At 54.1% G+C, this 21,949-nt stretch overlaps 1 protein-coding gene across 3 annotated transcripts; it reads right to left on the minus strand.

Annotated features, from left to right (window-relative positions):
• Window positions 1-1,282: 1,282 nt before the first annotated feature.
• Window positions 1,283-21,949, minus strand: ERCC5 (ERCC excision repair 5, endonuclease). 3 transcript variants are annotated; one of them, XM_032977809.2, is made up of 16 exons: window positions 21,893-21,949; window positions 17,802-17,897; window positions 17,267-17,442; window positions 16,640-16,755; window positions 16,293-16,376; window positions 15,278-15,356; window positions 14,413-14,550; window positions 12,106-12,310; window positions 9,991-11,061; window positions 8,315-8,562; window positions 7,128-7,247; window positions 5,887-6,100; window positions 5,429-5,573; window positions 4,789-4,989; window positions 4,235-4,319; window positions 1,283-2,668 (listed from the first exon to the last, which is right to left on the minus strand). In XM_032977809.2, exons 2-16 carry the CDS (start codon window positions 17,887-17,889, stop codon window positions 2,153-2,155), a joined length of 3,486 nt encoding a protein of 1,161 aa, XP_032833700.1. In that variant the 5' UTR covers window positions 17,890-17,897; window positions 21,893-21,949; the 3' UTR covers window positions 1,283-2,152. The 3 variants fall into 3 exon arrangements, with proteins under 3 accessions (XP_032833700.1, XP_032833697.1, XP_032833698.1); XM_032977806.2 differs by having other exon boundaries at window positions 21,738-21,934; XM_032977807.2 differs by having other exon boundaries at window positions 21,724-21,934.

Genomic DNA, 21,949 nt, shown 5'->3' on the forward strand with positions numbered 1-21,949 from the left:
GCCGACGACCTCCACAGCACAGGAAGGCCCTCATTCAGCAGTGTCACACAAAGAAGGCTGTACGTGTCATACTCGTAGGCATGTAGGGATGGCACGTCCAGAGATTAAATTACTGTGAGAAGCATAATTTTGTTGAGATCTTTCCTCACCAATAATTGTTTACTGGGTCTTTTAAACAGGAGGATGCATCAATTCGTTAATTAAAATTATACCTACGCGACTTTACCGAAAGCACCAAAGAGTATGGATTGCTGCAGTCACGAAAGCTTCAAATCAAGATAAAAATTGATTCTTATGCAAATGAAAACACCCCGTCCAATCGTGCGAGATGACTTATTCACGGCATATCCCAACGATATGATGATACATGTAGACTAATGAAGCAGTTAGAACGATGGAAATGAGACGCAGCATGGCAAATGCCAAGGGAGGAGATGAAATACGATCGATCGTTGGATTGAACTCCGATCCCGAATCGTGACCGTTCAGCAAGTCAACCGCTGGGTGTTACGGGCCTCCGAGCGTGTTCACAAATGCACGTTTGGCACCGACGTGGTTTATAAGGTAGCACTATAAATAGCGGTGTTGTCACGTATGGCCACGTAATTTCATGAGGTTGGCAAGTCAATGGCTTGAATTGTCGACAATCAACAGCGAAATTTCCTATTTCATTACGACTGCATTTCGAACAGTTAACTTAAAATATCTGAGAGGCAGATGGAAGCACTGTAAAGCAACTCAGTTTCTCTTTCGCCTCATGGTTGACCTCACAATGTGAAAAACCTAAGCCTGGTTGTAGACAGGTCATCTGTAATAAATAATGAGCAATAGCTCCTAATTCTCTCTTCCATATGGCTTTATATAGATTAAACAAGAGGGATTCAATAACCATCCACTCACTCACCCACCCATGTACATCAGAGGCAGTGCAATGCTACGTGGTCCATGATTTAGTGTCTGTAGTTGAGTCTCCGAGATTCCACGTGTGCATCAGGTGTCCGCATCTTCTGTGGTTTGTGAGAATCCGGTTAAGCGCTGCACATTTGTTTCCATGGAAGACAGAAGACGGACAGTGTGGTGGGTGGTGGTGGTGGTGGTGGAAGCCGGGCAATGTGGCGGTGAGCTTGCTGATCAAGTGTTTGTTGGGCATGTTGCTTGAAGCCCATTGGACCACTTGGTTGAGATGACGAAATTTTCATTGCGCACACTCTGTGAACGGCTCCAAAACGGACAAGTTCCGAACCTCAACGGTGGAGGCGAGATATTGTTCAGATCATCGATGTTCGGCAGGTTTGAGCTCTTTATTCACCCGGCAATAACCTCGTTATTGTCCTTCCCCCGCACCTCCGATGAGCCACGGTTGGCTATGTACGGTGCGAAAGAAGTTCAACATACATACACACATGGGTCACGGCACTCGTTCAGAACGGTGCCGATTGGGATGTCTGGCCAATTCATCGTTGTGAATTTCAGCGTGCGGTAAAAAAAAAAAACAACACCACAGAGCGCCCGGTTGAAAACACGTTAATTCATACCCCCGACTCTCCCCGAGACCAGAGTTGGAAGGCTGCTGAACCACAGTGGCAGCGGCAAAACACCGCGACACATCACGTGGACAACAAGAGGACGCCGCGTGCTTCATTGGCGACGTCACAGCGATAAGTTTTGTTTATTCAGTTTGATCCAGAAAGAGAATGATGCAGAAGTGTTCTGAAAGCCCGTGAGATTGGCGTGGAAAAAAAAATGTAGACTATGATTATTTTGGCCTAGCTCAAAGGGCATATGTCTTACACATCTCATCATCAATACCATAGGTCCCTGGTTTCTTTTGGTCACAGCGAGCCCTTAACCACCTCTGCACCATGAACGCGGCTGGAGCGCTGTGACCGACCCATACGATGTCGAATAACGTCGAAGGATCGCAGCCAAAGGACGGCTGAGGAGGAGACGGACTGATCGGAGCGTAAGAGGGCACGAGGATGGAGAGGGATGACACGGAGTGGTCAGCAACAGGTGGGATAACAGCGGAAGTACGGCTGCCGGAAGTTCACGGGCCCAGTGACCTCTGCAACGGGGCTTGGCGGGAAGCGACAGACAGAACGTGAACACTGAACCCGCCGCCGTGAGGCCCCAGGGGCCGCACGGCGCCGCTTCACCTCCGCCTGCCCGCCCTCGCTCGCCTCCCGCCTCGCGCCACGCCGCGGCCCCTGAAGGCCGACTGCGCCGTCACCGTGCGACCGCTCGTGTTGAAGTCGCAAGCCGCCTCGTCCCCGCTGCTGCTGCTGCTGCTGCTGCTGCCGTCTTTGTGGCGCGGTTTGCGTTTGGCGCGTTTTTGCGTCGCCGCCTTCCCCGTTGGGCAGGCCCCTCCGGCTGTCTCTCCGCTCCCGCCCGCTCCCCCGCGCTTCCTCTTGAGCCCCGGGCACGGAACGTCGTTCGAGCCGTTGCTGCGAGCCGCGCCCGAGTCCGCGGCAGGCCCCAGGAAGCCCCCGGCGGGGGCCCGCGCCGTCGGCTCCGGCCCCGCCGGGCCTGGCTCGGAACCCGCGGCCTCGGCTGGCGTCTGCGCCTCCTGCCGTTTCATGGTGGTGACGGCGCGCTTCATGCGCTTGCTCCTGATGTTCCTGACCTCCGAGTGCACGACCGGGAAGAAGGAGTCGATGCGCGATTGGCTCTGCGGGAAAATTTTACGAACGTTTTAGTTTATTTTTAGCAGGTGAGCCCCACTGAGCTATGTAGCTCTTTTTCAGAAGCGACCTGGCTATCGTAAATGATAGCTAAACGAAGTGGCTTCTCGCGTGGAAATGTATAGCAGCGAAACACTCTAAACGCGTGACGCCGATTCTAAATGGCCCATCCGAACACCCCCTGCCACCCCCCTCCCCCCCCCCCGTGGGGTGGGGTGGCAAGTCGTGACGGCCCAATGGCACCAGAAACGTGTACGATTACAAGTTCGATTGACACAGCAACCAACAGTGTGACGTTCACGTGGTTATGCAGCCCACGGTGGCGAGATGTTAACTACCTCGCCTGGTGTGCAGGAGGTCGTGGGTTCGATCCCGACCCTGACAATGCCTGCTGTATATTTGGAGCATGCGTCTCTCTCTCTCATCATCACGGTGGCTAGGAGATGTTAACTATCATATATTTGGAGTTCCCATGTTATCTCCCCGTGGTCGCGTGGATTGTTCTCCCTAGTACTCCAGTTTTTGCCTCCATATTTTAGAATCAACACGCGTTTAGTGTGGCCGACTGCTATATATTTCCACATGAAAGGCCACTTTGTTGAGCTATCATTTGTGGCCAGGTGGCTTCTGAAAAAGAGCTACGTAGCTCAGTGGGGCTTACCTGGAAAAATAAAAAATTAGTTTAGTTTAGTCTTTAGTGTACGTGCATGGGTGAAAGCGCGTGCAGTTATCGCATGTACATGCAATAACGTATTTCCGCGCACACGTATTTCTGTGAACAGTCGGGATCGAGGCTCCCCAACTGGACTGGCGTTCCCAGCTTGTTTTTAAGCTTGCCCTATTGTTATTTTAACGTTAGTTCTTGTGAATATGCTGGAATTTCAAATACTGGTGTAATTAAGTACTCGAAGATTTGGTAAACATGCTCTGGGATGCTCCACCACTGGTCGTTACGATGCCTCCGCCGGCCACCACCGCCAACACCACACCCACGTCTACCGATTAGACGGCTACCCATCTGATACACGGGGACATAAACCCAGCTGCCGCCTGTTCACCTAAAATAAACGCCACCCCCCTTTCTGGATCACAGCAGCAGCCTCGCTCCACGCCACAAATATAAATGAAGGCGAGAGACGGAGGAGAAACTCTGGACTGCAGTCGACGTCAAAAATAAACGCTACCGGTCGTACCTCCACGTTTTTAACCTTCCATGCCGCCAATGGTGGACCATTAAACTGGACCAGGACCGGGCCGTGCGGCCGATGCGGCCACCCGATTCCACAAATGGCTGCATAGAAGATTCGTCGGCCTGCGAGCGGCGCGGCCACGAATCCCAAACCATCGACCCGCCGCATCGTAAACACTCCGCATCGTAAACACGCCGCTGCCGTCTTCGGCTCTTCAAAGGAGGAATGGACGGAATCCACTCTGCTTCAGAACTGACTAATTGAGTGGATAACAAATCTAAAATTACATCTTTAATCTGCTGATATTAATCCGTACGAAAGAAGAAGAATAAGTAGGCCACCCTCTCAACCCTCTCAACCCACCTGGGTGGCACTCAGCTGCTTCAAGACCGGGCGCAGCAGCTCCTCCGTCTTCTTCACCTCCCATCCAAAGCGGCTTTGGCAGAACGTGACGCGGGTTAAGGCAGAGTGGGTGAATCTCAACAGCGACGGACGGCACGCGGCCAGAACACGCCGGAGAACTCGTCATCACGTGCGCCACGTGGCCAATCAGAACACGTCGCACAGCTGCACGTCGATGGCTCCTCACTGGTCCCCGACTGCGTGGCTTTGTATTCGACACCAGTACGCACGAGCCTTCGCTGAGCAAGCCTCCTCACTGCACGTGACTACTCACTACCCCGCAGCATGCACACATCCTCCCGATACATGGTCATGAGGCTGTAACACCGCGAATTCGCACCACCAATTAGCGGTGTGTATTCATGGTCAGTGTCGGGGTTAGTTAGGGTCAAAGTTGGAGTTAGAGTCTGGATTAGAGTTTGGGTTAGAGTTGAGGGTTAGTTTCGGGGCTGCCATAACCAGCGTCCGTGTCAGGGCCCCGCGTTGGGACAGGTGCCGTGTGTTGGCGTGGATATTCGGCGATGCTGAGCAGCTGCGGTTGCCCCCAGGAGAAGCCGCCGGCGACGGTGCTGGTCGCCGGCTCGAGGTACGCCCGCGCCACCGCCGGGTTGGGGAAGCCCTCCGACAGCGTCAGCTGGCGCAGCCTCTGCTTCAGCTTGCTCTCCACGGGACGGGCGTGCAGCTTGCGGTTCTTCTGCGCCTCGTCCCACCATGCCCTGCAGCGGAGGCGTTACGGGTTCGGGTTAAGGCATGAGGCTTCGGAGCAAAAAGGTTAGGGGTAGGGGATAAGGGTTAGGATTCGCAACAATGTTTAGCAATTGCGATTTGCGGTTACGGTTATGGGTTATGCGTTGGGTTAATGTAATGGGCTAGGTCAGGGGTTAGCGTGAGGCTAAGTTTAGAGTCGCACGTATGCACGTTGAACTTCTTTCCTGCCGTACGTAGCCAACTGTGCTAATCGGAGGGTTAGAGCTGTTGATACGAGAGTTTCGATTTGGTTCGGGGTTCGAGTGACGTTAACGGTCAGAGGAAGGGTCCGGGTGAGTGTTGGGGAGTTATTGTCACGGTCGTGGTTAAGTCAGGGCTAAGTCCGCGGGCCAGCGTCAAGGCTTGGGGTCGGCGGTAGACGCTGAAGGTACAGAAAGCGGCGATCACCGCAGCGTGACAAGGGGCTCTATGCCGGGGCCGCCGAACTCGTTGAGAATCTCGAGCGCCGTGACCCCGCCGACCCCGGCGACGCCATCCGTGTAGTCGCTGCCCATGAGGTAGGCGAGATTCACCAGCTTCGTCCTGTCCAGCCCTGGCGAGACACGCGACCAATCGGCACGCGGCAATCTCGCACGCGACGCACGTGCGACTCGCGACACGCCGCTCACACGGGACTCGCGACAGGCACGTGGTGCTCGCATGAATGCACACGGGACGCACGTGCGACTTGCAACACACACTCACACGGGACTCGCAACGCACCCCATAGCACCATCTTCGATAGCACCACCCGCAGCACTACCCCATAGCACCCCCCGCAGTAACCGTGCCGTCACGGTAAACGACCCTAAGTTGGCACGAGAGCTCCCGGCGCACGTTCCGGCCGGCCTGGAGGAGACGCGCACCGATGTGCCGCTGGACGTCCACCAGCTGGTAGAAGTCGATGTGCCGGTTCTGGTTGAAGAAGTTCTTGTAGACGTAGCGGCCTCCGAACAGCCAGATGTCGCTGTCGTCGGTGATGGTGCCGTGGGTCCGGTCGGCGAGGTCGAGGGCGGCGCACTGAGCCTCGGCCTCCCCGGGCGCCGTCATGTACGGCAAGCCGAACATGCGCAGCAGCTCCTGCGCGGCCGCAGAGACAAGCGCGAGCGGGCGCCGCGACGGCAATGACGGCCGACGCCATCGCCGCACGGGGCGGCTCCCCCCGGCGGAGGAGGGCCACCGCCCTACCAGCGGTGGCGTGAGCGGGCGACTACAGCGCTGCACCACCGTTTGCCCGGCTGCGTTCGTATGGCAGGGCTGTCACACGGCTCCGTGGCTACGCGGGCCGACGTCCGCTCACGTCACACTGACATGCATGTGTTAGCAATTTATTAATTATTCCCCCCCCCCGAATACGGTGCTCTAACTGTGCGAAAGTCACGTGTAAAAGCCTTCGCTGAAATTGATAAATAGAAAATAAATCAATAAGTTGGGACAAGACAGGAGGATTTCTCCACAAATCTGGCTGCCGCCTGATGATGCTGGTTGTAATTACTGGAGAAACGTCGTACTCAGATTGTAAATGTTGCAGATTTACTCTCCAACACACCGGTGTGCTGTACTAGCAGCGCATTGGAATGTTCTGTTTACGTGACAACCCTTACTAATCGGCTGTGTCGGGTGGTGGCGGGTTTAACGACAAATTTATATTTACACGATCTATCCCAAAAAAACCTGTATTATGGTTAATAAATTGCGTTCGCCGTGAGAACTCACCGCCGATGTGTGTAGCGCCGGCGGGTCCTAGGCTCACAGATGTCGGCCACAAGTTTAGATACAGCAATAGTTTTTACCCTTTTAACTGGCACAAAAACTGACACCTTTATTGAAGGCATCATGTTTGCAATAACCACAACACAAGTAGTCAAAATGCAAACAAAAAAGACAACTCTGATAATAATATGCACTGTCCTTGAATTTGATTGGTCCACACCCGAGACGGCTTTTCTTAGAGCCTAGTCTAGGCGAGGCCGAGAGCGGTTGCACGCGCAATGTGGCGGTCACATGACGCGCACGCAAGGCACGACGGGAGCCGTGCCTTCCCGCCGCTTGTGAGCAGCAGCAGCACGCCTTTCGCGCTATCGGCGGTGCGAGACACGCAACTCACCTGACACTCGAAGCACATCTGCTCCGTGATGGTGGTGGCCATGCGCTCCTGGTGGCCCCGCTCGGACACCAGCGTCTGCTCCTCCTCGCTCAGGTCGTACTGCAGGCTCTCCAGATCCTCCTGCAACGTGATACGCACCTCCGATTAGCACGGTTGCCTACGTACAGTGTGAAAGATCTGCAACATACATACATGCATTGATACACGGACACAGTAGACACACACGGAGGTGGTCTGTATCAAAAGGTCATAACTTCTGACACAGACAGGGCCCCATCAAATAGTACGTGACTTTTTAAAAACAATAATACCAACTTGTAACGCATCGCCACAGGGTATTTGCTCTCCCTTGAAGAGACAGGATGGCTTAGAGGCACGAGGAGGAACCACAGAGGAGTGGGAAAGCCAACAGCCAGGCGGTGAAGCAGCACCAAATTACATTCGGCCCAAAGCTCTGCACCCCTCTATATATATTAAGGTGATGTTGGCCAATGAGTGGGCGTTTACATGCGGGAGAAAACCGGAGCATCCAGATAAAACCCACGAGTGTGACGTAGTGGGTGGCCAACAGCCCACCCGACCACCTTTGTCTCCCCCAGTGCTGACGTTTACACACCGCACCAGACACTCATTTAAAGGTGAGTCGACCAAGGGGAAGCCCATAACCGGCTCAGATATTCACCACTGTTCTTGGCCGTAAGCGGGAATCGAACTCGGGTTACCGGGTTCGAATCGCAGTGCGCTCACCACAACACTATCGCTCCCCATGTAACAACAACAACCGCCATTCGCCACTAAGTGGCAGTGACATCACCAATGCGCATGTGCCATGCTGTGCACTTTAAGGCCACTTGAAGTGTCGAACGCCCGCGAGCAGGTTACAAGACAGACCCAGGTGCCATGGGTTGACTGACTGAGGTGACTGGCCGATGCACCATCTGTGCCCCCTACTATGCCAACTTGCTGTGTTTTAGCCGCCCGGCGCTCCGCTCGTTGTTGTGAGCGTCGCTGCTCTGCCCTGCGTTGTTGTTGGAGGGCGACTGCCTCCAACTGCCCAGTAGCGTCCTTCATGAGCCTCCTCCACAGAGGCCGATCTTGACACTGCTGGTAACCAGTTATTGGCTCCCCATACATACGTTCTCTCACACACATACATACGGATGCACGTAGGTGGGACGTGCTGGTACCTGTGTCATGGGTGAGAAGGCTGGGCTAGGTGGCTGTGCTGGGATGCTCGGGGATGAAGGACTCTGCTCCGCTGGGGTCACGGGGTCACACCGGCTTGGACCTCCAGACTCGGCGACAGAGATCCCAGCATCACCTTCTAGCTCCTCCACCTTGTCCTGCTCCTCATCCTTCTCCTCCTTCTCCTCTTCCTCCTCCTCGCCCCGCTCGAAGCCGACATCGCTCACAGAGGACACCTCCACAAAGTCCTCTGCAGCAAGAAGCAACAACAAATCCACCACCCTCACGCCGTCATGCGTTGTCAAGGAAACCCCGAGACGACAGCCATGGGCCTTGTCGTGAATGTCACAGCTCGACCCCTCCGTCCCGATTCGATCAGTCGTCACAAATTCTGGGTCGGGATTTGGTCCAAAAATCCATTATAACTTTGGGCCATTTAGGTTTACGTGAAAACGATTTCACGCAATATATCATCGTTAACCGTGGTTTATTGACTGCTGGATGAAGGCCTCTCCATTCCATCGCCATCCCTCATGGTCAGGGGTCGGCGAACCCGCGACTCCGGAGCCGCATGGGGCTCTTCGAGGATTGCTTCGCGACGTTAATCATAAAGAACCAACGTCTCTCGTATTCACCGGCTCTTGAAATATTGAAGTTTTTTTTATCGAATTCGAAAAAAGAAGCGCCTCTTATTGCTTTTTTGGCTGCCGACCCCTGCCCATGACCCTACGATGCCACATTCAACACGAATTGATGAATCGATGCTGTTACCTGGCCATGTTCCATAATTCAACAACGGTCCCGATTGAGTCATTTGCAGGTACCTGTTTTTTGCATCGGGATGTGTGGCCAACAACATTTATATCGAACGGAAACCAGACAGCCCAGAGGAAACCCACGCAGAACAGGGGGGAGAACATGCAAACTCTGCGCAGAAAGGTGCCCTAGTTGAGAATCGAACCCAACCCCGCCTTGCCGCGAGGCGACGGCTGCTATCGCCGAGCCAGCCCGCCGCCCCAAAAGTGGCTCCTGATGTTTCTGCTAATGGCCCTCCTTCAGTTACGGCAAAGTGCCACCGGGATGTAATTCGAGAATGCATTTCAGAATACGATGCCATGAGAGGTGAAATGTTGAAAATATCCAACGTGCGGAACGTTACCAGCTCCACGAGCGTCAGCTGGGAGCCTAGGACGTGAGACACAAAAGCACCGGTTCTCTTTTTTACGTAAAATAACCAAATGTGGCAACTGCCCGATGATGCTGGTTGTAGCTACCAGCGAAACGTTAAATGTGTCCAATGTCTGTGGATCGCTCTCCAACAGCGCACCACTGTGCTGAAGCCGTAATATATTGACGCGTTTGTTCACGTGGCTGTCAGGTGGAGGAGGGGTGTACAACACACGTTTTACTTCTTATCCACGACACCGTGCACGGATGTTGTGACGATGTCGAGAAGAAACTAGCAGGCGGGGTAACGGTTTGCCCCTCCCCAGGGGTTTGATGAATTTTCGCGAATGGGGGGAATCACGATAAAATCAAGACGCCGTTATTTTTCCCTCTAAAAAGGCAACACAGACTTGCTTCGTGAATTCCTCCCTCGTTGCCGGCGCTGCGTGCGCCGGGTTTCACCGCCCGCGGCGTTTGCCTGCGCCGTGGTCGACGCCGGCGTCTCTCTCACCGTCGTCCTCATCGCTGGAGGAGGCGGCCGCGTCCGCCGTGGGGCCCTCCACTGGAGGCGGCCGCGTCGGGAGGGGCGGGCGGGAGCTGGGGTCCCCGACTGCCACGGCGACGACGCCGCTGCACCGGCCGCACCCATCCACCTCCCCTCCACCTTCCACTCTGTGCGGTTCGCTCCTCCCCCCAGCACTTCCCGCATGGCTCGTCTCCATGGTAACCACCTCCGTATCTAGGCTCTGTGCCACGGTAACCGCCGTCTCATCCTGGTTCTTCTTTACGACGACCGCCCCCTCACCCAGGTTCTTCTCCATGGCAACTCCTTGCCTATCTATTATTTTGTCCATGGTAACCACCCCATGACTCAAACTCTTTTCCACACCAAGTGTACCATCGCCCAACCTCCTCTCTATGACAACCGCCTCCGCATCCTGGATCGTTACCGTGGTAACCGCCTTCTCATCCATCCTCTTCTGCATGGTAATTGCATCCTCGGACGGGCTTTTTACCATGTCAAAAGCATCCCCACTCAGCTTCTTCTCCACGGCAACCACTTCTTTACCCAGGCTCCTCTTCATGACCTCCTCCTTTACCATGGCAACTACCTTCTCATCCAGGTGCTCCTTTATAACAACCTCCTCCTCACTCAGGTTCCTCTCAATGGCAACCGCCTTCTCATCCATGCGCTCCTCAACAACAACTGCCTCCTCCTCACTAAGCCTCCTCTGCACAACCGCCTCCTCACTCAGCCTCTTCGCCACGGCGATCACTTCTTGACCCAGGCCCATTGCCACGGCAACCACTCCACGACTCGAGCCCTGACTCGCAGCAGCGGCAGCCGCCGCCCCCACTGCCGGGCCGCCCTCCGCGGCGGTGACCTCCGCCCCCTCGTGAGTCCCGCACGGAGTTCCCGCGCGGGCCCCGTTGGCCGGGCTCGGCTCGCTGGCGCGCACGGGCGCCGGGCTCCACGCGGAGCGGCCGAGCGGCCCCGGCGGGCGCTCGCTCTTGCTGGAGCCGCCGGGCGAAGCTGGCGCGGTCCCCTGGCTCGCGGCCGGACCCTCGGGCTCCCTTGGACCTGGGGCGACAGCGCGAGCTCCACTCAGCGACAACGAACGGTGCGCCAGAAGCAGAACGCGCTACCCAGTGATGGGGTGATTATTGTTTGTTTGTTACCAACGCTGCTTTCCAACTAAAATTTAAAGCGTTAAAGCATCAGCTCCGTCCATCTGCAGGGAGTGGGGCGGGGGTTAATTATCTCGTAAAGATGGTCCAATATAAATGTGTTGCTATGAGAGATTTGCCCCATTGAGAAGTGGACAAATTTATCGAAGGATTTACCCAGAATTGGCGATAAAAACCAGCACTAAAAGGATAACCCCCTTCAGCTTGCAGCGTAGTTTCCTTTCAGATGAAGCAAATAAACAAACATGGGCTGGCCGACATCATCAGCAACTGCCAGCCTACATTGGACACCAGCTGGCAACTCTGTACGATGGAGGGAGGACGTGAGCTACACAATTCAATGCCTAAAGAAGCTCCCAGCACGTGGACTGAAACGTCGGACATCATGACGAACAAAATGCGGTATAACCCATCACAGATCACCTGCTGCTGCTGCTGTTGTTGTGTGTATATATTACAGTGGAGAGCGGTAGCGTCGTGGTTGGTGCGCTGCACTACAAACACCGGCGACCCGAGTTCGATTCCCGCTCACGGCCAATACCAGTGATGGTTATCTGAACGGGTCCTGGGCCTCCCCTAGGTCGACTCAGCCTGAAATGAGAACCTAGTGCGGTGTGTAAAAACATCGCCACTGGGGAGACAAAGGCGGCCGGGCGTGGTGTTGGCCACCCACCCCCTCGTGTGCCGTTTCGGCCTTCATAGATGCGCGCTAACAGCACCTGCCCCAACAGTCTGTCCAGGCTATACGGGGGATCTTTGTCCTTGTATATTACACAATATTGGTCTGTCCCGTGACCTCCTGTCAGTGAGCCTTCCACACTTCGCGTCACCTCAAAGTGCACATAGCCTGGCGTGAGCGGCGTGGTGACGTCACCGTCGTTCTGTTGTTTCTGTCGTCGTCGTCATTGTTATTGTTGCCGTGAGTGCGGTTGCTCGCCCCGTATGAGGATGTAGTGGCTCGTCTCCTCGGAAACGACGCGCTGGGACTCCACGCGCTGGCCGGGCCCCGCGCCGGCGAGGCCCTCGTGGCCCTGGGCCCTCGCGCTGCCGCTCATCTCCTCCTGCAGCCCCTCGATGCGGCGGCTCATACGGCTGCGCTGCAGCAGCCCCGCCAGCTGGTAGTTGGAGAAGCTCACCGACTCCTTGGGGTGAGGAGTTCGCATTGAAGGGAGGGTTAGAGTTTGGGTGAGGGTTAGGGTGAGGGTTAGAGTTAGGGTCAGGGTCAGGGTTAGAGTTAGGGTGAGGGTTAGGGTCAGGGTTAGAGTTAGGGTCAGGGTTAGAGTTAGGGTTAGAGTTAGGGTCAGGGTTAGAGTTAGGGTTAGAGTTAGGGTCAGGGTTAGAGTTAGGGTTAGAGTTAGGGTCAGGGTTAGAGTTAAGGTCAGGGTTAGAGTTAGGGTTAGAGTTAGATTTAGGGTTAGAGTTAGGGTCAGGGTTAGAGTTATGGTTAGAGTTAGGGTCAGGGTTAGGGTTAGGGTTAGGGTCAGGGTTAGAGTTAGGGTTAGAGTTAGGGTCAGGGTTAGAGTTAGGGTCAGGGTTAGAGTTAGGCTAAGAGTTAGGGTCAGGGTTAGAGTTATGGTTAGAGTTAGGGTCAGGGTTAGAGTTAGGGTCAGGGTTAGGGTTAGGGTCAGGGTTAGAGTTAGGGTTAGAGTTAGGGTCAGGGTTAGAGTTATGGTTAGAGTTAGCGTCAGGGTTAGAGTTAGGGTTAGGGTTAGGGTCAGGGTTAGGGTTAGAGTTAGGGTCAGGGTTAGAGTTAGGTTCAGAGTTAGAGTTTGGGTGAGGGTTAGGGTGAGGGTTAGAGTTAGGGTCAGGGTTAGAGTTAGGGTTAGAGTTAGGGTCAGGGTTAGAGTTAGGGTTAGAGTTAGGGTCAGGGTTAGAGTTAGGGTCAGGGTTAGAGTTAGGGTTAGAGTTAGGGTCAGGGTTAGAGTTATGGTTAGAGTTAGGGTCAGGGTTAGAGTTAGGGTCAGGGTTAGAGTTAGGGTTAGAGTTAGATTTAGGGTTAGAGTTAGGGTCAGGGTTAGAGTTATGGTTAGAGTTAGGGTCAGGGTTAGAGTTAGGGTTAGGGTTAGGGTCAGGGTTAGAGTTAGGGTTAGAGTTAGGGTCAGGGTTAGAGTTAGGGTCAGGGTTAGAGTTAGGGTTAGAGTTAGGGTCAGGGTTAGAGTTATGGTTAGAGTTAGGGTCAGGGTTAGAGTTAGGGTCAGGGTTAGGGTTAGGGTCAGGGTTAGAGTTAGGGTCAGGGTTAGAGTTAGGGTTAGAGTTAGGGTCAGGGTTAGAGTTATGGTTAGAGTTAGCGTCAGGGTTAGAGTTAGGGTTAGGGTCAGGGTTAGGGTTAGAGTTAGGGTCAGGGTTAGAGTTAGGTTCAGAGTTAGAGTTTGGGTGAGGGTTAGGGTGAGGGTTAGAGTTAGGGTCAGGGTTAGAGTTAGGGTTAGAGTTAGGGTCAGGGTTAGAGTTAGGGTTAGAGTTAGGGTCAGGGTTAGAGTTAGGGTCAGGGTTAGAGTTAGGGTTAGAGTAAGGGTCAGGGTTAGAGTTATGGTTAGAGTTAGGGTCAGGGTTAGAGTTAGGGTCAGGGTTAGGGTTAGAGTTAGGGTCAGGGTTAGAGTTAGGGTCAGGGTTAGAGTTAGGGTTAGAGTTAGGGTCAGGGTTAGAGTTATGGTTAGAGTTAGGGTCAGGGTTAGAGTTAGGGTTAGGGTCAGGGTTAGGGTTAGAGTTAGGGTCAGGGTTAGAGTTAGGTTCAGAGTTAGAGTTTGTGTGAGGGTTAGGGTGAGGGTTAGAGTTAGGGTCAGGGTTAGAGTTAGGGTCAGGGTTAGAGTTAGGGTCAGGGTTAGAGTTAGGGTCAGGGTTAGAAGTTAGGGTTAGAGTTAGGGTTAGGGTGAGGGTTAGAGTTAGGGTCAGGGTTAGAGTTAGGGTCAGGGTTAGAGTTAGGGTCAGGGTTAGAGTTAGGGTCAGAGTTAGAGTTAGGGTCAGGGTTAGAGTTAGGGTCAGGGTTAGAGTTACGGTCAGAGTTAAGGTCAGGGTTAGAGCTATGGTCAGGGTTAGTTAGGGTCAGGGTTAGAGTTAGGGTCAGAGTTAAGGTCAGGGTTATAGTTGGGTTAGGGTTAAGGGTTAGGGTTAGGGTCAGGGTTAGAGTTAGGGTCAGGGTTAGAGTTAGGGTCAGGGTTAGAGTTAGGGTCAGGGTTATAGTTAGGGTCAGAGTTAAGGTCAGGGTTATAGTTGGGGTTAGAGCTCATCGCATCACTGCTCTGCTCACCTCGGGCATGGCCTGGAAGAGGGTCCGGCGGCGCTTGTGAGCCTCGCGCAGATCCGTGAGCAGCTCGTGCTGGATCTCGCTCGGGAGAGACTTGAAGTCGGACGAATCCACGTCCACGGAGCCTGGGTCCTCCTCAAACTTCAGCCAACGCAGATGCATGGATCACCCGCCGGACTCCGCACAAAGACAAAGATCCCCCCCCCGTATAGCCTGCACAGACTTTTTGGGGTAAGTGCTGTTAGCGAGCTGCTATGAAGGCCGGAATGGTACACGAGGAGGTGGGTAGCCAGCAGCACGCCCTTTTTCTCCCTAGTGGCGATGTTTACACAACGCACTAGTTACTCATTTGAGACTGAGTCGCCCTAGGGGAAGCCGAGGACCGTTTAAGGTAATCATCACTGGTGTTGTTGGCCGTGAGCGGGAATTTAATTCGGGTCCTGGGTTCATAGTGTAGCGCGCTAAGTGGTTAAGTACAATGGCGTGTGTATGCGCGTGTGCACACACGCACACACCACCACCCGCCGGTCCGGTTACTGGAACCAAAAACAGACCTCCTGCCCAAGCCCTACCAGCGCGTCTCAAACATTTGAAGGCCACTTAATCACGGTTACCCACAAGTACCCACCGCTCACCAGCCACCTGGTGCACACCACCAACCAACACCTACCAAGTACGTGTAACAAATTCCGCCAACACCTACCAGCGCGTCAAATCAAGACCCCCGAAACGTGAAAGCTCACCGAATCACAAGGGTGAATTGTTAAAAAACCAACCCCTGATCCTTCCTGAACCCTACTCGATCACCTCCTGCACCTGCAGGAATCTGCACGTGAATGCATTCCCACGCCGAAGAGAGCTCCGTCACCTGAAGCTGATACTGCCACGTGGCTGGGTCGGCCCTGCCAACTTCATCCACCTCCTCCACTTCCTCCTCTGACGATGAGCTGAGGGCACAGCCATGCACGCACTCTAGCTTGCGTGCACACTCAACAACACACGAATACACTCGCGAGCACACAGCATGACGAGCACTGCACACGCTGTCACGCACACACACACACAAACAAAACAAAGATCCCCCACATAGCCCATAACAGACTGTTGGGGCAAGTGTTGTTAGTGAGCACCTATTAAAGCCGGCATTGCACATAAGGGCACCCTGGTCATCTTTTTGCCCCCAGTGCTGATGTTACACACCGTACTCATATGAGGCTGAAACGACATCAGGGAGGCCCAAGACCGGTTCAGATATTCATCACCGATGCTCGCCGTGAGCAGGCATCGAACTCGGGTCGCTGGGTTAGGAGTGCAGCACGCGAACCCACTGCGCCGCGGCTCCCCACACACAGTAACTACACTCACCAACGAGCATTTTAACTTGCATATACCCTCGTGAACACACAAACCCACTAGCACGCGCACTAATAAGTTCACGAGCGGACAGCTTTCTCGGCACACATTCTCAGAATAGACACCCTCATTATTAAACGCAGTGACCTCCTCCTGTAAAGCACTACCAGGCTGTTGGGGCAAGTGATGTTCGCGAGCGACCTGCGAACACGGGCCGTTTGCTGACACGTCGGACCGACGATGGCTCCCCGAGAGAAGCTTCGTCATCATATCCGCGTCTTCGTGAGGCTCGGGAGACCAATACCGGAGGCGCGCCAGCGACCGCGGAAACCGCCTAACGCGAAGGCTGAAGAGGCGGCGCGTGGAGGGAGCCTAACACGCCGTCGCGCGTCGGGCTTTCAAAAAAGTTCAACGCCGTCGTGCGGCGCGGAGGAACGCCACTCAGGGACGGTGCCTTGCGCTATCCCTGCCCGGTCGGTGCCTCGACACGCGCCGGAGCCCCCGGGCTCCACCGCGTGCGCTTCCCTCACCTGCGCGGGAGCTGGGGCAGCGCCGGCAGCTTGAAGAAGTCGGCGTCGGCCGTTCGGTCCGCGGCGCCACGTGCGGAGCGCACCCTGCCGCCCCCACGGACAGATCCGGTTAGAGCCGCACGCGACAAGTCACCTTCTGTAGACCCTACGCTACGGACCTTGCCGCCTCTTCGGACAAATCCCCCCAAAGCGCGCGTTTATAAACGTACAGGGGAAAACCGGAGAACCAGGAGAAAAACCCCACGTGACCACGGGGAGAGAGACACGCAAACCCCACATGCACAGGCGTCAGGGTCGGGGATCGAACCCACGACCTGCCCATACGGGGCGAGGTAGTTAACACGCACCTCTCCCTGCCCAGCACGGCGCCCACGGCCTCCTTCTTGAGCAGCACCTTCATGAGGCGTTCGGCCGCACGCGACGAGTCTCGCTCGGCGTCACCCTTGCGCTGCCGCCGCACATCCTGCGGCGGGACGATAGTGACGCACGGGGAGGCGGGCGGTAACCTTTCAAAGAAGAAGAGCCGTTCGCTTTTTTTGTCTTTCGAGCGAAATAGTTCGAGAGACGCATCACACGCACCGCTACTTGTACACAAACACGGCAGCGGCTGTACAGCAGATGACAACAACACATTCGATTAGTTATTCTTTCACAATAGGCAGTTTGACTGAACATTTTGTCGTCACCGAGACATTCCACAGTGATCCATTCCCCGGCATATTTGATCAATAATCTTTACGTTAAATAATGTAAAAGAATACAAGTAAAAAAAATAAACGGCTGCCTGCAAAGGGGCAGCCAAAGAGCCACCAAGGGGGCAGCCAAAATACCGTGCTACTTGAGGAGTTGGGTGCCCTGGTATGTCAGCTTTCTGAGTAAAAACCCCAAAATTTCCATGAAGGGCAGCTGAAACTCCTTTTACAGCTTGTAAAAAGGTGACTGATATCGCATTAGATTAAGATGAGGAGCCTCACCAGAGTTCTCCTCTTAAGGAGCGGCGCGGCGCCGTCGAACACGAACACGGGCTTGATGCCGTAGAAGAGCAGCTTGCAGACGCGGTGGAAGAGCGTGACGAGGTGAGCCGCCTTGATGGGGTTGCCGTGGCGGTCGCGCACCCCCCGCACCGCCTGGTTCATCCAGATGCTCACGTCTGCCTGAGTCAAGGGGACGCTCCTGCAGCAGACGGGGCACGCAGCCCCCACACTCGCGCTGAGACTAATCGCCAAGGTCATTATCCCCATCATGACCTTGGCGATAGATCCTAGTCCTAATCATAAACCTTGCCAAAAACACAGCCCCTGGCCAAAAACTTTACCCATTTAGCACTACCCCCTAGCCTTAACCCTCGCATTAAACCTTGCCCTGAATCTATCTTTTTATCGTATCCCCGAATCCAAAACCCACTGTGCTTCTCACATCAACTATGATCCATGCGGTGTCTTGGGAAGCGATTAACCGTGGGTGATGACGGTGGCAGCGAGAGCTCTCGGCCGTTACTCAAGAGGATACCGACTGCCAGGACCTTCCCCTTCAGAGACTCCAGGTCGACGGGTCTCCCGGTGGAGTCCAGCAGGGTCCACAGTCCCTTAACTCCCATGGTGAGGCCTGCACACGACAATACCACCAGCACCACCACCATCGTTTCAACCAGAATCAAGAGCAGCAAAACTTTGCAGCCTTCGTCAGCATCACCAGGACCATCATCATCATCATCAGCAGCAGCACATCACCACCACCATCATCAACAACCTTACCACCATCAACATCAGCAACACCATGAAACATCGCCGGCATCACCATCAGCACCTACACAGCCATCATCAACAAGAACAGCAACCGCAAAGCCATCACCAGAATCTGCGAAAACAATTACCATTACCACCACCATTGACAGCATAACCACTACCAACAGCACCTTCACAGCCATGAATGACTACAATCACCAGAATCTGTAACCAGCACCAATGGCACAATCACCACCACCACCTAATGAACGATCATTACCACCATCAACGCGAATCCATAGCATCATCAACTCCATCTCCACATCAGCGGAATTGTCATCAACAGAACCAACAGGACCATTATAACTATCGTAGGCAAAGACAAAGATCCCCCATATAGCCTTGAACGGACTGTAGAGTCAAGTGCTGTTAGCGAGCACCTCTGAAGGCCTGAACGGTTCACGAAGAGGTGAGTGGCTAGCACCACGCCCGGCCGCCTTTGTTTCCCCAGTAGCGATGCTTTTACACTGCACCAGGTACTCATTTGAGGCTGAGTCGACCTAGGGGAGGCCCAAGACCGGTTCAGATAATTGTCACTGGTGTTGGCCGTGAGCGGGAATTGAACTCGGATCGCCGGGTTCATAGCGCAGCGCACCAACGGCTACACCACCGCTCCCCACTATCATAGGCACCATGATCACCACCATCATCATCATCAGCCGGTGTGAAGGTAGTGTTTAGAGAACTCGCTCCGTACACATGTACAAGTGCAGCCATTTGTCAATCCACTGCTAGATGATGGAGGGGGGTTAACGGTGCAGCAGGTGTTAATCCAAGGCCGTAGCCATGGAGTCAACATTGGGGGGGACCAAATCTTCCAGGGGGTCTGGGGGTCCCCCCCCCGACAAAAAAAATCTAAATTTGAAAACGAATTTCCTGCCTAAAATATAAAAAATTAACTAACACATAGGATGGATTTTTTTATATTTAACAATGTCTAATAGTGTATTGTATTACATTGCTCTGTTTTTTTTACCTTTTATTGTTTCATTGTATGTAATGGCAGAGATTTGGGATTTATAAAGTACAACCATAACCACAATCATATAAACAGAAATCTATTTTATAGCAATATATTGGGGGGCGACATTTTGAGCATATTTGAATATTGGGGGAGATGTGTCCCCCACAATATATTATAACTAGCTTTACTACCCGGCCGCCTTTGTCTCCCCAGTGGCGATGTTTACACGTCACACCAGGTACTCATTTCAGGCTGAGTCGACCTAGGGGAGGCCCAGGACCGGATCAGATAATCGTCACTGATGTTGGCCGTGAGCGGGAATCGAACCCGGGTCGCCAGGTTCATAGCGCAGCGCACTAACCACTACACTGCCGCTCCCCACACAGATACACAACAACAACAACTGCCATTCGCCACTAAGTGGCGGTGACGTCACCACGACGCTTGTGCCAGGCTATGTGCACCCTGAGGCCACGTGAAGTGTCGAACGCCCGCTGGCAGGAGGTCATGGGGCAGACCCAGGTGCCACGGGTCGACTGACTGAGATGACTGGCTGATACACCACCTGTGCCCCCTACTGTGCCAACCTGCTGTGCTTTAGCCACCCGGCGCTCCGCTCGTTGTTCTGAGCGTCGCTCCTCCGCCCTCCGTTGTTGTTGGAGGGCGACTACCTCCAACTGCCCAGTAGCGTCCTTCACGAGCCTCCTCCACAGAGGCCGATCTTGACACCGCTGGTACCAGTCATCGGCAAGTCCACTCAGCTCCACGTCCTCCTGTACCACATCACTCCATCTCTTCTCTAGCCCGTGCCGCGCCCGCTTAGCCCCCTCAATCCGGCCGAACAAAAGCTGTTTCGGCATGCGGTGGCTGGGCATGCGGGCTACATGACCCAGCCATCGCAGCCTTCCCCGCCGGAGGAGCTCACCGATGGGACCTTGCCCAGATCTTTCAAGGATTTGTGAGCTCCTCACACAATCCAGTCTGGTTAAACCCAGGATGGATCGTAGGCAGGCCAGCCTAAATGTTTCTAACCGGCGAAGATGTTCCATTAGGGGGGTCCACGTTTCGCAAGCGTAGAGAAGGGAGGGAATGACCGTGGCCGAGAAGACCTGAAGCTTAGTGCGGAGCGACAGACCAGGTAGCTTCCACACAGCGTTACGCAACCGATTAAAAGATATTGCCGCTCGACTGATTCGGAGTGAGACCTCTGCTGTTAAACTGGAGCCAGTCATAAGCACACTGCCCAGGTATGGGAAACTCTCCACTCTCTCCACAACTGCCCCATCACCGATTGGGAGTTGTGGGGGTGGAGTGTCCGATGGTACAAAATACCCAGGCAGGTGCTTAGTTTTGGTGGGGCTGATGGTAAGGCCCCACCTCTTAGTGGCACGCTCCAGTCTCAGCAGCAGCGTCTCCAACTCCTCCTCTGAATGAGCAGCTATTACGAAATCATCAGCATACATAACGTGGTTGAGCAATAGCGAGCCATCCCTTGACCGCACCCGGGCGTCGATCAGCCTCCCATTATATCTGTACCATATGGAGATTCCCCCGGTACGGCTATTGAAGGCTTCACGAACTACGTGGTCAAAATAGATGTTAAATAATGTGGGAGCCAGAGGACATCCCTGTCGCACCCCAAGGTGTACAGGGAATGGCTCTGACTCCCGACCACGTAGTTTTACCCGGGCCCGCTCACCATCATGAAGGTCCTTAATGATCGTGAGCAGAGGGTCAGGGACTCCAAAAGCACGAAGAACAACCCAGAGCCCAGGCCTACTGATGGTATCATAGGCCTTGACCAGGTCAATAAAGCAGAGATGTAGGTCTTGCTGGAATTCCCTACACCTCTGCTGTAGCAGACGGACAGAAATATGGCATCTGTGCAGGATCGCCCTTTCCTGAAACCGCATTGGGGCTCCGCAAGCCTCTCCTCAGCGTGCCTGGCAAGGTGATGTTGAATAATCTTTGCCAGGACCTTTCCCGGCACACACACACACAGATACACACACAGATACACACACACGGACAAACACGGACACACACACAGACAGCGTGCTAACCGCTACACTACAATGCATTACGCTTCCACATGCGCGGGTCACGTGACAGATTTGACGTCACAGCTCACTTGCCGTTACAAAATAAATGCATTATTGAGCTCCCCCCCCCCCCCCCAAAAAAGTGTATTTTTTATAATTTCTGCATGGTGTACAGTCTGGAAAGTACCCACATGGCAAATTTCAAGCTTGTTGCATGTCGGAAAGTACGCTAAACATGTTGAACAGACACACACAATCACAACTTTGCCCTCTATATATAGGTTAGATAATGACGGCCTTGTATTAAACACTGAAGACTGTAAGGGCATTGCGAGTGAGGAGTGGACACGTCACGATTGTGTCACGATTGTATTGCGATTGTATCGAGCAGTGCACACGAATGGGGCCGCGCAGAGTGTGATGTGGTTCTATTGGGTAAAGTCACGTAGGTGAAAATAAAATAACAAAAAAATCACGACGTTTAGTGCCACAACACAAGCGGCCTTCATCAGGTGAAGGGACGAGACTGTCTGGAGTCACCTACGTGACTTTACCCAATAGAACCAAAGAGTATGGATCCTAGCAGTCACGAAAGCTTTAAATCTAGAATGTGATGTGTGTGTTTTGAACTTCTTTCGCACCGTACGCAGCCCACCGGAGTGATGAAGAGCCACAGGGGTGGATGGAGATCGCCGCGTGGGTAGAGAGAGAGAGAGTGGAGACTCCGACAGAGATAGAGTGAGATACTCCGCGGTGATGGGAGACGAGAGAGTTCGAGTAAGGAAGAGGAGAGACGCCGGGCAGACGAACCTCCTCGCTCCTGCACAAGCCCCGGAACGTGAATCCGCGACCTCCGACCCTGCCGGC

Source organism: Petromyzon marinus, chromosome 64 (genome assembly GCF_048934315.1).
Source record: "Petromyzon marinus isolate PM22_M1 ecotype Great Lakes invasive population chromosome 64, UKy_Petmar_22M1.pri1.0, whole genome shotgun sequence".
NCBI lineage: Eukaryota > Metazoa > Chordata > Hyperoartia > Petromyzontiformes > Petromyzontidae > Petromyzon > Petromyzon marinus.

Excerpts from the sequence above, each read along its gene's own strand:
- ERCC5 (XM_032977809.2), bottom strand. The coding sequence starts at position 17,889 with ATGGGAGTTAAGGGACTGTGGACCCTGCTGGACTCCACCGGGAGACCC. Across the intron at positions 15,357-16,292 it reads CTGCCCCAGCTCCCGCGCAG|CTCATCGTCAGAGGAGGAAG; the intron begins GTGAGGGAAGCG and ends CTGTGCCCTCAG. Across the intron at positions 4,990-5,428 it reads GAGCCCCTTGTCACGCTGCG|GGCATGGTGGGACGAGGCGC; the intron begins GTGATCGCCGCT and ends CCTCCGCTGCAG.